The sequence below is a fragment of the Oncorhynchus clarkii genome, chromosome 13 (assembly GCF_045791955.1).
Source record: "Oncorhynchus clarkii lewisi isolate Uvic-CL-2024 chromosome 13, UVic_Ocla_1.0, whole genome shotgun sequence".
Taxonomy (NCBI): domain Eukaryota; kingdom Metazoa; phylum Chordata; class Actinopteri; order Salmoniformes; family Salmonidae; genus Oncorhynchus; species Oncorhynchus clarkii.
Window position 1 is genome coordinate 18112561 of NC_092159.1, and position 12500 is coordinate 18125060.

The 12500-nt window shown below is 44.1% G+C and overlaps 1 protein-coding gene across 3 annotated transcripts in view; it reads left to right on the top strand.

Annotated features, from left to right (window-relative positions):
- LOC139424539 (SH3 and PX domain-containing protein 2A-like) overlaps positions 1-12500 on the top strand; it is a 120065-nt gene that overhangs the window by 71848 nt on the left and 35717 nt on the right. For 2 of the 3 annotated variants that reach the window (XM_071176476.1, XM_071176477.1), the window contains one exon: positions 7340-7468. In XM_071176476.1, coding sequence (XP_071032577.1) covers positions 7340-7468 — 129 coding nt within the window. Of the gene's footprint in view, positions 1-1666; positions 1712-7339; positions 7469-12500 lie in introns of all 3 variants that reach the window. The other variant, XM_071176475.1, reaches the window with a different exon arrangement.

The following is a 12500-nucleotide window of genomic DNA, read 5'->3' on the forward strand; positions in this document are numbered from 1 at the left end:
TCGTTCCAAACAAACCCTGGAAATGATTGACCTTAGAAAAGCAATTTGTCACCGCCACAAGTCCCTTAATTGCTGGGTAATGTGGACGTTGTGGGGTTGGTGGAATGAGGTAAATGACCCACACCATACCAGCAGGAGGGAAAAAGAAAACACAGTGACTGGAGTCTGCTCGGGTTAGTGGGCCATCATCAGAGAACCCTGAAAGGAATTAAGCAGTCAGTGTGTGTGTGTGTGTGTGTGTGTGTGTGTGTGTGTGTGTGTGTGTGTGTGTGTGTGTGTGTGTGTGTGTGTGTGTGTGTGTGTGTGTGTGTGTGTGTGTGTGTGTGTGTGTCTCTTTCTGTGTGTGCATGCAGCAGCGGGCTCTCCACTCTCCAGTTAATATCAATCATATGTTGAGTGCTGCGCTGAAAGAAACGTCTCATCTCTCGCTAGCCGGGTTTAGTTTGGAGGGTGTATGTTAACTGGGGTTGAGCCGGCTGACCCGGCCACTCTACAAGCCTCCCTCGGGGGACCAGCATCAATCTCCTCAGCTCCGTGCGACTCTGGAGAGAAAGAGAGAGAGAAACAGCGAGAGAGAGGCTCTGACCTTTATTATATCATTTGAAAACTGAAATGGATGTGGATTTTCCCTCACAGCAAGGGAGTGTGAGGGAATGGGGTGGAGGTGTGGTAGGGGTCGAGGGTCACAGGGTGGGGTAGAGGGACCTCCTGGGGTGTTCTGGCTCGAATGAATTCCCTCCTGAAATTATTTCAAGGAGAATGTCCCACAATATTTTCAAGATAATGATATCCTACTAGGCATTCGGTTGGGACATTTTCCTTGTTCTCTGCAGGACGCTGGTTCCATGCTGTCGTTGTTTCCCAACCCTTCATATTGGTTATGGTTGGGGTTTATGGCCGGCCCAGACAGCTCTAGTTTTGTCTGTGTGCCCAGGTGAAGGGTGATTTCAGACAGCGCTTCCGAGAAGAGAAGGATAGTTTGGACAGGAAATGTGAAAATGTAAAACCTCATTGATGACGACAGATACCCTTGCCTTGTCCCCCTCCTCTACCTTTTTTCTAATACCCAGTTTTCACAGATTTTGATATAATGGACACACACACACACACACTGACACACACACCCTGCTGATGTGTGACATTTAATTTCCTGACGAGATGGGGATGTCTGAGCTGTGTTTGTAGAGGGGAGCCCCCCCCCCCCCTCCCCCCCTGACAATCCAGGACGGGATTGAGGGAGAGAGCGGGATGAAGGGAGGGGTGTGCCACGAAAATATGTGTCGGCCCAGGATCATGCGAGGCTATTTCAATTCTACTGTTACACTCTCAATTGCTACAATATGTGTTGCTGAAGAAAGACAGCAGACATGTCTGCAATAACAGTCTTCTGTGATGGTCTTATGCAGTGAATCACAACCACACAAACATGGATTGATGTGCTTTCTGCAAAACACTGTGTTTTGATGTGAATCAGTGCTCTCTACCATTGCAAAGATATTATATTTGGTTTGCGCTGTAGAGACTGTTCAGTTCCTGCTGTTTGTGATCAGGAGGGAATAACAGGAACAATATGATGTTGATGAGATGTTTGTGTGCTGAGCACCATGGACTGAATAACATCCCCTTTTCCTCTCTCCCTTTCTTCTCCTCTTCCTCGGGCCTACAGTGTGGATGTACGGCTTTACCGACAGTCCAAGGAAAGAGGCCTCAGGTAGTCCTACTTGTGTGCGTGTCACAGGAGGTTGGTGGTAGCTTGATTGGGGAGAACGGGGCTCGTGGTAATGCTGTGAGCGGAATCAGTGGAATGGTATCAAACACATCAAACACATGGTTTCCATGTGTTCGATGCCCTTCCATTTGCTCCGTTCCCAGACATTATTAAGAGCTGTCCTCCCTTCAGCAGCCTCCTGTGTTGCGTGGGTGGGGTGCATACGCTTGTGCCTGTGTGTATGTCGCAATGCTGGTGTGTGTGTTGTGGTGGCTCTGCTTTCTATAACCACATGCTCAATGGCTTTTCCATGTTTGTCCATTTTTTTGGGGGGGGGGGGTAGGGTTTCACTTATTTTGCTTCGCATGCATTCACTGACTGTCACTGGTTTCTGTTTATTTTCTTACCCATCTGCTCAAGATCAACCGTTCACGTTCTGTCGTACTTTACTGACTTTAATCTCTGCATCCCTATGGACCTGCCTGACTGGATGGCTGTCAAACTTTCAATGCACTTTAAACACAGAGCCTTAGGCACCTTGCCAAACTGTTGCTGCCTGGCCACAGTGTGTTACACAGTACAGTTGAAACCAGGAGTCAGTCTGGTTCTTTACGCTTGAGTTCACCATGTAGATCTAAGATCATGATGGTCAATCAATGACAATGAGAGACAGAGAGAGAGAGAGGCCTTAACCTCTAGCGTCTAGCCATCCCGGATCCGGGATCATGAATACAGCCTCAAGCTCATTACCATAATGCAACGTTAACTATTCATGAAAATCGCAAATGAAATGAAATAAATATGCTAGCTCTCAAGCTTAGCCTTTTGTTAACAACACTGTCATCTCAGATTTTCAAAATATGCTTCTCAACCATAGGAAAACAATCATTTGTGTAACAGTAGCTAGCTAGCGTAGCATTTAGCAATAGCATTAGCGTTAGCATTCAGCAGGCAACATTTTCACAAAAACCAGAAAAGCATTCAAATAAAATCATTTACCTTTGAAGAACTTCAGATGTTTTCAATGAGGAGACTCTGTTAGATAGCAAATGTTCAGTTTTTCCTGAAAGATTATTTGTTTAGGAGAAATCGCTCCGTTTGGTGCGTCACGTTTGGCTACCAAAAAAACCCGAAAATCCAGTCATCAAAACGCCAAACTTTTTTCCAAATTAACTCCATAATATCGACTGAAACATGGCAAACGTTGTTTAGAACCAATCCTCAAGGTGTTTTTCACATATCTCTTCGATGATATATCGTTCGTGGAAGTGTGCTTTCTGTCCTGAATCCCAGGAGAAAATGCCCGCAACTGAAGATTACGCACCAATTTAGACAAAGGACACCGGGCGGACCCCTGGAAAATGTAGTCTCTTATGGCCAATCTTCCAATAATATGCCTACAAATACGTCACAATGTTGCAGACATCTTGAAGAAACGACAGAAAGCGCAGACTCGTTCCTGGTGCATTCACAGCCATATAAGGAGACATTGGAAAACAGAGCTTCAGAAATTCTGCTCATTTCCTGTTTGAAGTTTCATCTTGGTTTCGCCTGTAGCATGAGTTCTGTGGCACTCACAGATAATATCTTTGCAGTTTTTGAAACGTTAGACTGTTTTCTTTCCAAAGCTGTCAATTATATGCATAGTCGAGCATCTTTTCGTGACAAAATATTGCGCTTAAAACGGGCACGTTTTTTTATCCAATAATGAAATAGCGCCCCCATAGATTCAACAGGTTAAACAGAGAGTACACAGTAGCAGAATACCTGACCACTGTGACTGACCCAAACTTAAGGAAAGCTTTGACTATGTACAGACTCAGTGAGCATAGCCTTGCTATTGAGAAAGGCCACCGTAGGCAGACATGGCTCTCAAGAGAAGACAGGCTCACTGATGTGCTCACTGCCCACAAAATGAGGTGGAAACTGAGATGCACTTCCTAATCTCCTGCCCAATGTATGACCATATTAGAGAGACATATTTCCCTCAGATTACACAGATCCACAAAGAATTTGAAAACAAATCCAATTTTGATAAACTCCCATCTACTGGGTGAAATTCCACAGTGTGCCATCACAGCAGCAAGATTTGTGACCTTTTGCCACGAGAAAAGGGCAACCAATGATGAAGAAACACCATTGTAAATACAACCCATATTTATTCTTATTTATTTTCCCTTGTGTGCTTTAACCATTTGTACGTTGTTACAGCACTGTATATGACATTTGTAATGTCTTTATTGTTTTAAAACTTCTGTATGTGTAATGTTTACTGTTAATTTTTATTGTTTATTTCACTTTTGTATATTATCTACCTCACTTGCTTTGGCAATGTTAACACGTTTCCCATGCCAATAAAGCCCCTTGAATTGAATTGAATTGAATTGAGAGGAGACAGAGAGAGAGAGGAGACAGAGAGAGAGGAGACAGAGAGAGAGAGAACATAGAATTTGTGATAGAATTTGCAGCTCTGCAAATAAACATCTCAGCGATGAATGTGTTTTTCTCCAGAAATAAACACATCACATCAAGCTTTTAACGGGAATAGAAAGGGCCTGAATCCCCCAGCATCTGGGGAGCATTTCCCAAATGTTCTCCCAGTCAACTTAGGTGTAATTGCTGCAACATTTAGAGAGAGAAAAAAACGTTGTTTCCACTTTCGAAGTGTCAATGTGAGTTTTGAAGAAAAAAATGACCCGGCCATGGCCCGAGCTATTATGAGATTGACACCAACATATAAGCAACTGTTATGATTCATGATGTTTCCTGGTTGTACACACAACAGTCGACCGTATCCATAGAGACAGCATGCAGCATGTGGAGGGTTGATCCGGTGTCATTTTATAACTAAGTTTGACCCCATTTTCACCCTGTATCGCCTTACATGTGTTAATTTGCCTGCATGTGCTTTGGCCATATCTCAAATGACACCCTATGCCCTATATAGTGCACTACCTTTGACCCGAGCCCACATAGGGGTTGGCTATATAGTAATAGTGAACTCACTGTAGGGAATCAGAGTAATATTATGCTGTCATAAGGGTTAAGAGAAAGGAAAGTAGTTTCCGTTCTCAAACAACATGAGTAGATGGAGGGGTTAAGGGAATAGGAGATAGGAGATAGGAAATATAAGGCCCATCAGAAAGATTTGAGACTCAGCCTTTGTCTTTATTTGACCATATTAAGCAGTCGCAGACAGGGGAATCTTCCATGAGGAGTGAAGACTAATAGCGTTACCTTGTGTTGTTGGCTAGCCTCTTTGTTTATATAGGCCCATGTGGGGATACTTAACTGTGTTATATTCCAATGAAGCGTCTTGAGTTTAAAACTCTACATTTCTTAATCCCTTCTCTCTTCCTTGTGACGTCGTAGCGTTGGGATGTTGCAAAGCTCATTTTATAATACTTAGGTTTGTTAGCTGTTGTTTATTTGACCGTAGAAATTGAATTTCACCATGTTCTAAATGATACATGTTTGACAGACATCTTGTGTCAAAGGATTGGGAAATAACCTGTCTTTAAATGATTAAATCCCAATAATTTTAGTCGGCTTATAGCACAGATAGTTCTGAGTCCCAAATTGCACCCTGTTCCCTATTTAGTGCACTACTTTTGACCAAGGGCCATATTAGTCTTTAGCCAAGGTCTTAGTTTGAAATTAGAGGCTTGCTCCCAGATCTGTTTGTGCTGTATAGCCGACTCGGTCTATGGTGTGGCATGGCAATGACAATAGGATTTGACAAGACAGCACGGACAGATCTATGACCAGGCTATAGCAAACACACAGGCGGAATGATAGAACGATACAATAGCTGGCAACAATCATACAGCATAATCATATTCATATGGACACAGCTATTGGGTGGGTGTAGAATTATTCTGACGGGGCCACTGTCTTCATTTCCCCACTCACAGTACTTGTTATGCACTCATATTTGTAATGATTTTCCTTTTAGATAATTATTGGACTAGAGTAGAATAGAAAATAATACAAATAGAATATAATGGAATAGAGATCTACATGCAGTAGCCACTAGGTGTAGTGCAGCAATATTATGACGGTTACCCAGACCCTTTCACACAACAGTAACACACACACACACACACACACACACACACACACAGTAGTGCGTTTTAGGACCATCTGCCTCCTGCATGTTCTTCTGCACTGCGCATGTTCTTCTGTTTTGACCATTTCTCTTACTTCACTACCTTTATGTCTGCTCACAAGTCAAATGTCCACAAGAACTCGCAGAATGCATGTCCATGTGTGTGTCCAATGTTTGGTTTCCACATTCGTTCGCACAGAAAGTGGAGGTCCTATGACCTAGCTAGGTGCCGAGAGAAACAAAGATGGCTGCCAGTGTTTTGGTTTTTTTCCTCGTGATGTTTGCAAATGCTCCTGGAAAAGAGACATAAACAACAGACATGTCATAAAGGGACACACATGGTGCTATTTACTGGGCAACGGACCGCGTCCTTGTCTACTGAATCCTACACCAAGAGTTAGTGGTGGAGGGTGATTAACTTTACTGGAGTGCTGTGATATCAATTTAGGAATACATAGAATGTATATTCAAACTGCTCAAACTCAGGTTAGATAAGACATTATTGTATTTATGAGTAAGGACGAAGAGAAATCAAGTAGAGCCTTTTAGAGGGCAGGAAATGAGTTACAATTTTGATGAAAAATCCCAAAGCGTTGGTACGATCGTACCAATGCGTAGAAAAACGTCAACAAACAGTGCTTGTGACTTAAATCAAACACACACCACGTGAACTTTGTAAATGAAGTCATTGCTGGCACTCAAGAGTTTATCATTGGGAGCTAGAATGAGAAGAAGAGAGAGGGGAAAAAAGGAGAAAGAGACAGATGCTGGGCCTATGTTTATGTGAAACACAAGAAGAAAGCGTTTCAACTTGGGTTATGCCGCACTCTTGTGTTCTCCCCACCCCCCACCCCCCCCCCCTCTCTCTCTCTCTCTCTCCCCCCTGTCCCACTCATATGTTTCTATTTAAGGCCCTGTAGGCCTGACTGCCTTGATTGGCGTGGTACAGCCCCCTGCTCCTCGTCCAACAGCAGGCTCCCAAACAGAGAGAGAGAGGAGGGGAGAGAGAGAGAACAAGCCACACTACTGATTTTCCAGAGGAAAACTTTTTCTATTCTTCCAGTTCCGACTAGAGTCTGTCTCCAACTCCAACCGTTCAGCAGCTCTCCCTGTCCTCTCCTCCCTTTCTCTTTCTTTGATCCTCTCTTCCCTTCATCTCTCTTTCCTTCGGACGTTTGTTTCGATTATGGAGGTCCCGTAACGGAGAACACGTTTTTCTCTCTCTTTATTTCATCCCTCCTTTTTCATTTTGACTTCTTTCAAATGCTTCCTGGTCCGTTGGTGTGGGCCGGGGGAAGGTTCCACTATATGGCCAGACGTTTGGGAATAAAATGCAGCGATAATATCCTGAGCGAGCGTTCTGATTGGCTGGGGAGGAGCAACGGCGCGAATTCGGCCTATGGCGGCATACCGTTACCGGGCGCGCGGTGGCGGCGGGCGCTTGCGCCCACCACGGGGTAGGGGTGCCATGGTAGGGACTGGGAGCTGGCTGACGGCGTGTTTCTTCCCGTCCTACCGTGCAGGCATTGACAGCTCGGACCCTATGGTGCTGGAGCAGTACGTGGTGGTGGCCAACTACGAGAGGCAGGAGAACTCTGAGATCAGCCTGCAGGCTGGGGAGACGGTGGACGTGATCGAGAAGAGCGAGAGCGGTGAGTAGTGTGTTTACTGTATGTGCTGCTATGTGTTGTATTTGACTTATCTTTCTCTCTCACACACAGACACACACACACACACACACACACACACACACACACACACACACACACACACACACACACACACACACACCAACTTATGCACAGTCAGCACCTTGTTCCTTCTTTCCTCTCATGGTGTCACTCCATGTTCTGTTTCCTTCCCTCTGCCCCTCTTTGTCCTCAAGAATCCCCTTTTTCTCCCCCTCCTCCCTCTCTACCTCTGTCGCTCCCTTAAGCATTCTCTCTGTCTTCTAACTGGGGCTTGGCTCCACCTGGTTTGGCCAGCAGTCCGGTGTGTGTGTGTGTTGTGAGTGTGTGTGTGTGTGTGTGTGTGTGTGTGTGTGTGTGTGTGTGTGTGTGTTGTGAGTAGGTGTGTGTTTGTCTGTGCTTGCGTGCTTGGGTTTGTTTGAAGGTGTACGTGTGTTTGTGCGTGTGGCAGCGTTTGGCGGCAGGCCAATCTGTTGCCTTGTGCAGCAGGAATGTGGACTTATAATTAATAGTCCACTTTATTTTAGTGGAGAGTCAGATGTGTTACGAGTACCATCTTGGAAAGGGCAGCGAGCAGAGTTTTGAGAGGAGAAAGAGGCAGGGAGACAGAGGCAGAGAGATCAATTCTGCCTCACCAGCTTTATTTCTCACTTGTTATTTGGGAGCACTGGGATAACTGCCTGCGTGTACTATTGTCACCCTTATGTTTGCCTCCTATTTCATTGTACTTCACAATGTTATCAAAAACCAAGGACATGGCACTCGAGTTGTTGAATCAGTAACAGTTTGCTATGTGTTAAACCCTGAATAAAATCAGTTGAGGGAAAAGTCAATGTGAGTATGTTGCCCTTATGTTTTGTTTTCATCGATCCAAACTCGATTTAGCAACACGAGAGCTGGATTCCAACTTGCCATGGTAACAAGTCATTGACAGCTTGCACAACTCAAGATTAACAACCACAACGGCCTAACATTCTACCATCAGCAGAAAACCCTTTGGCAGTAATACATCCACAGACATCTTCCTTTCAAATATTGGTGCGCGTGTGTGTGTGTGTGTGTATGTGTGTGTGTGTGTGTGTGTGTGTGTGTGTGTGTGTGTGTGTGTATGTGTGTATGTGTGTATGTGTGTGTGTGTGTATGTGTGTGTGTGTGTGTGTGTGTGTGTGTGTGTGTGTGTGTGTGTGTGTGTGTGTGTGTGTGTGTGTGTGTGTGTGTATGTGTGTATGTGTGTGTGTGTGTGTGTGTGTGCGCGCGTGATGTTTTCTCACAGTGTCGTTAACACATCTTTGAGTCGTTATGCAAGCTAATGAATCTCCCTTTTTTCTTTAGTTTTACAATCGACCCAGCAACCCACTATCCTGCAACGGTTGACCCCCCCCCCCCCACTCTTTCAGCCCCATGTGTTTTTGACATCAGGCTGTTTGAACAGCTTTTTGCTGTATTTCTCATCCCATTCATTGTCGGTACAGTGAGACAGTTGTCCTCGCCAGCCAAAGCGGCAGTTCCGCCAGACTCCGTGTGGGAAGAGAGGTGTAGATGTTTTTGCAATGCTGATCTTCTTCTGTGAGTATTCAATGTATTCAAGGTCATACATGGCGAATGGGGAAACCTAATGTCATCTGACAATGGGAACGCTGGGACGTGCAGTACCGCAATGAGTGTGAGATGTGGTTGTTTTTACCCATCTTAGTCAAATGAACTGATCGTCCAAAGTCCCCTTAGCGAAGATTGTCCGCTAAATGACTAAGATGTCTCTCTTCTCAGTCTCTTTTTGTGAGGTTTCGCACGGTCAGCCTTTAAGCTGCATTGAGTTATGTTTTTGAGAGATATGTGACTTGATGAGGCGTCGATTCCCAGAGCTTTTGTAAGAGTCACACGCTAGAGTGAGAGTCCTTCTATATTTTGTTCGATGAATATTCAAAAGTGAATTGCCTGTGCGCATGCCAAAACCACGCCATAATGATGCAATTATTGGTGGCACTGACACACTGCATTGGAAACCCCAAATACCCCCACGATCGGGCACATTAAAACTAAACTAGGACAAGATCCGTAAATATTCAGTACTCGGACAGTTTCAATACAAAAACATAAAAACAAATAAGAAAACAAGCTGTGCTGTCACCGGAGCTGAACGCTCATATACTAGCGCACGGACTAAACCTGAAAAAAGATCCATAAAATCTCAAGACAGTTTCAGTACAAAAGTGCAGGAAAAACAAACAAAAATATCATTCATAAGGAAACCAGCTGTGTAATGACTGTCATTGGAGTTGAAGGCTACTGTAAACGTGCTCAAACGTCTCCATATCTCTCCACCACCAGGCCAAAGAACTAGAACAACGATCCACGATGACATCATAGGCAGGCTATGCCAAACCAAACAAGTCCTAGTGCCTTGCGTATCCCAGAAACCCTGTCACCTTTTTCAGCGCTCTATTGCGACCCTGGAGTCTCCACAGCTCTGCTTGTTTATGCCCTTCCACATTTTGATCGCAGAAACACGGGCGGTCATTTCACATTGCAACCTCCCAATTTACCCAAACCCCCTATTTCTGTAATGTTAGTTTTAATGTTGCTTTAATGTTCCTCACCCCATGCATCTCGGCATTATGACAACCTATGCTTTTAAGTTAGCTTCTACCAATCTCATCCAGACTCTGTGCTTTTTCATTCTCCTCTCCACACAATCTCTACACAGTATATCATATATGCAGTTTGGTAGTGGTTCGGGTCAAGCAACAGCCAATGAAACAAAACATCCACTGCAGTAAAAACCACTTTACGGCAGCGTCCGTTTCTCCCGCTTCGCGCACTGTTTACCTCGATAGTCGCGGGTTCCTAATCCCGAGTCGGATGTTATTGTTATACCCTATCCCTACTGCGAGAAGTTATCGGCCGCTGTTTCCCTGTATAGTGTCAACACGATGCCAGTATCGCTACGTGAGACTGTACAATGTGTTTGTGTGCGTGTGTGTGCCTTTGAGTGTATGTTTGGTGGGTGTGTGCTGATGTCATGAGTTTTGGCTGTGAGATTTACGAGCTACTGTCTAGTAAAGGGAGATTTATGGAAGGGCAAGGAGGTGGACACCCCAGAATCCTCTTGAAAAGGGGGAAAGAGGAGGAGAAAAGGAGGAGTGGAGGCTATGTATGGGCCAGTGTCCTGGTCATTCCTTGGACATTGGAAATCACAGAGAGTCTGGAGGGAAGAGGCCTCAGATGGGAAAAACATCACTTGCATGTGTGACCAGAAGTTATATTGAGCAATCAGTTTATTGTGCTTCCTGCAAAGTTGTTATCATCATGATATAGTCGGAAGTTTACAAACACTTAGGTTGGCGTCATTCAAACTCGTTTTTCAACCACTCCACACATTTCTTGTTAACAAACTATAGTTTTGGCAAGTTAGGACAAGGTTAGGACATCTCCTTTGTGCATGACACAAGTCATTTTCCCAATAATTGTTTACAGACAGATTATTCCACTTATAATTCACTGTATCACAATTCCAGTGGGTCAGAAGTTTACATACACTAAGTTGACTGTGCCTTTAAACAGCTTGGAAAATTTCAGAAAATTATGTCATGGCTTTAGAAGCTTCTGATAGGCTAATTGACATAATTTGAGTCAATTGGAGGTGTACCTGTGTATGTATTTCAAGGCCTACCTTCAAACTCAGTGCCTCTTTGCTTGACATCATGGGAAAATCAAAGGAAAATCAGCCAAGACCTCCACAAGTCTGGTTCATCCTTGGGAGCAATTTCCAAAGGCCTGAAGGTACCACGTTCATCTGTACAAACAATAGTACGCAAGTATAAACACCATGGGACCACGCAGCCATCATACCGCTCAGGAAGGAGACGCGTTCTGTCTCCTAGAGATGAATGTACTTTGGTGCGAAAAGTGTAAATCAGTCCAAGAACAGCAGCACAGTAAAACGACCTTGTGAAGATGCTGGAGGAAACGGGTACAAAAGTATCTATATCCACAGTAAAACGAGTCCTATATCGACATAACCTGAAAGGCCGCTCAGCAAGGAAGAAGCCACTGCTCCAAAACCACCATAAAAAAGCCAGACTACGGTTTGCAACTGCACATGGGGACAAAGATCGTACTTTTTGGAGAAATGTCCTCTGGTCTGATGAAACAAAAATATAACTGTTTGGCCATAATGACCATCATTATGTTTGTAGGAAAAAGGGGCAGGCTTGTAAGCCGAAGAACGCCATCCCAACAGTGAAGCACTGCAAATGGGTCTTCCAAATGGACATTGATCCCAAGCATACTTCCAAAGTTGTGGAAAAATGGCTTAAGGACAACAAAGTCAAGGTATTGGAGTGGCCATCACAAAGCCCTGACCTCAATCCCATTGAAAATTTGTGGGCAGAACTGAAAAAGTGTGTGCGAGCAAGTAGGTCCACAAACCAGACACAGTTACACCAGCTCTGTCAGGAGGAATGGGCCAAAATTCACCCAACTTATTGTGGGAAGCTTGTAGAAGGCTACCCGAAACGTTTGACCCAAGTTAAACAATTTAAAGGCAATGCTACCAAATACTAATTGAGTGTATGTAAACTTCTGACCCACTGGGAATGTGAAAGAATGATGAAAGAAATAAAAGCTGAAATAAATCATTCTCTATACTATTTTTCCAACATTTCACATTCTTAAAATAAAGTGGTGATCCTAACTGACCTAAGACTGGGAATTTTTACTAGGATTAAATGTCAGGAATTGTGAGAAACAGAGTTTAGATGTATTTGGCTAAGGTGTATGTAAACGGCCAACTTCAACTGTAGGTGAATGATATGAAATGTATATTTTATAAAATAGTCTTTGAAGACTGGTCGGTCTTAATTTTTTCAGTTTTGGCACTGTTATTGTTGACCATACGCTAACAAATCTGATGCCATAGTTTCACGAAAATGACTGGTTAATCAATGCAACTGGGCCTCCATGCTGTGGCTCCATACTGTGGCTGAATATGGAAAAT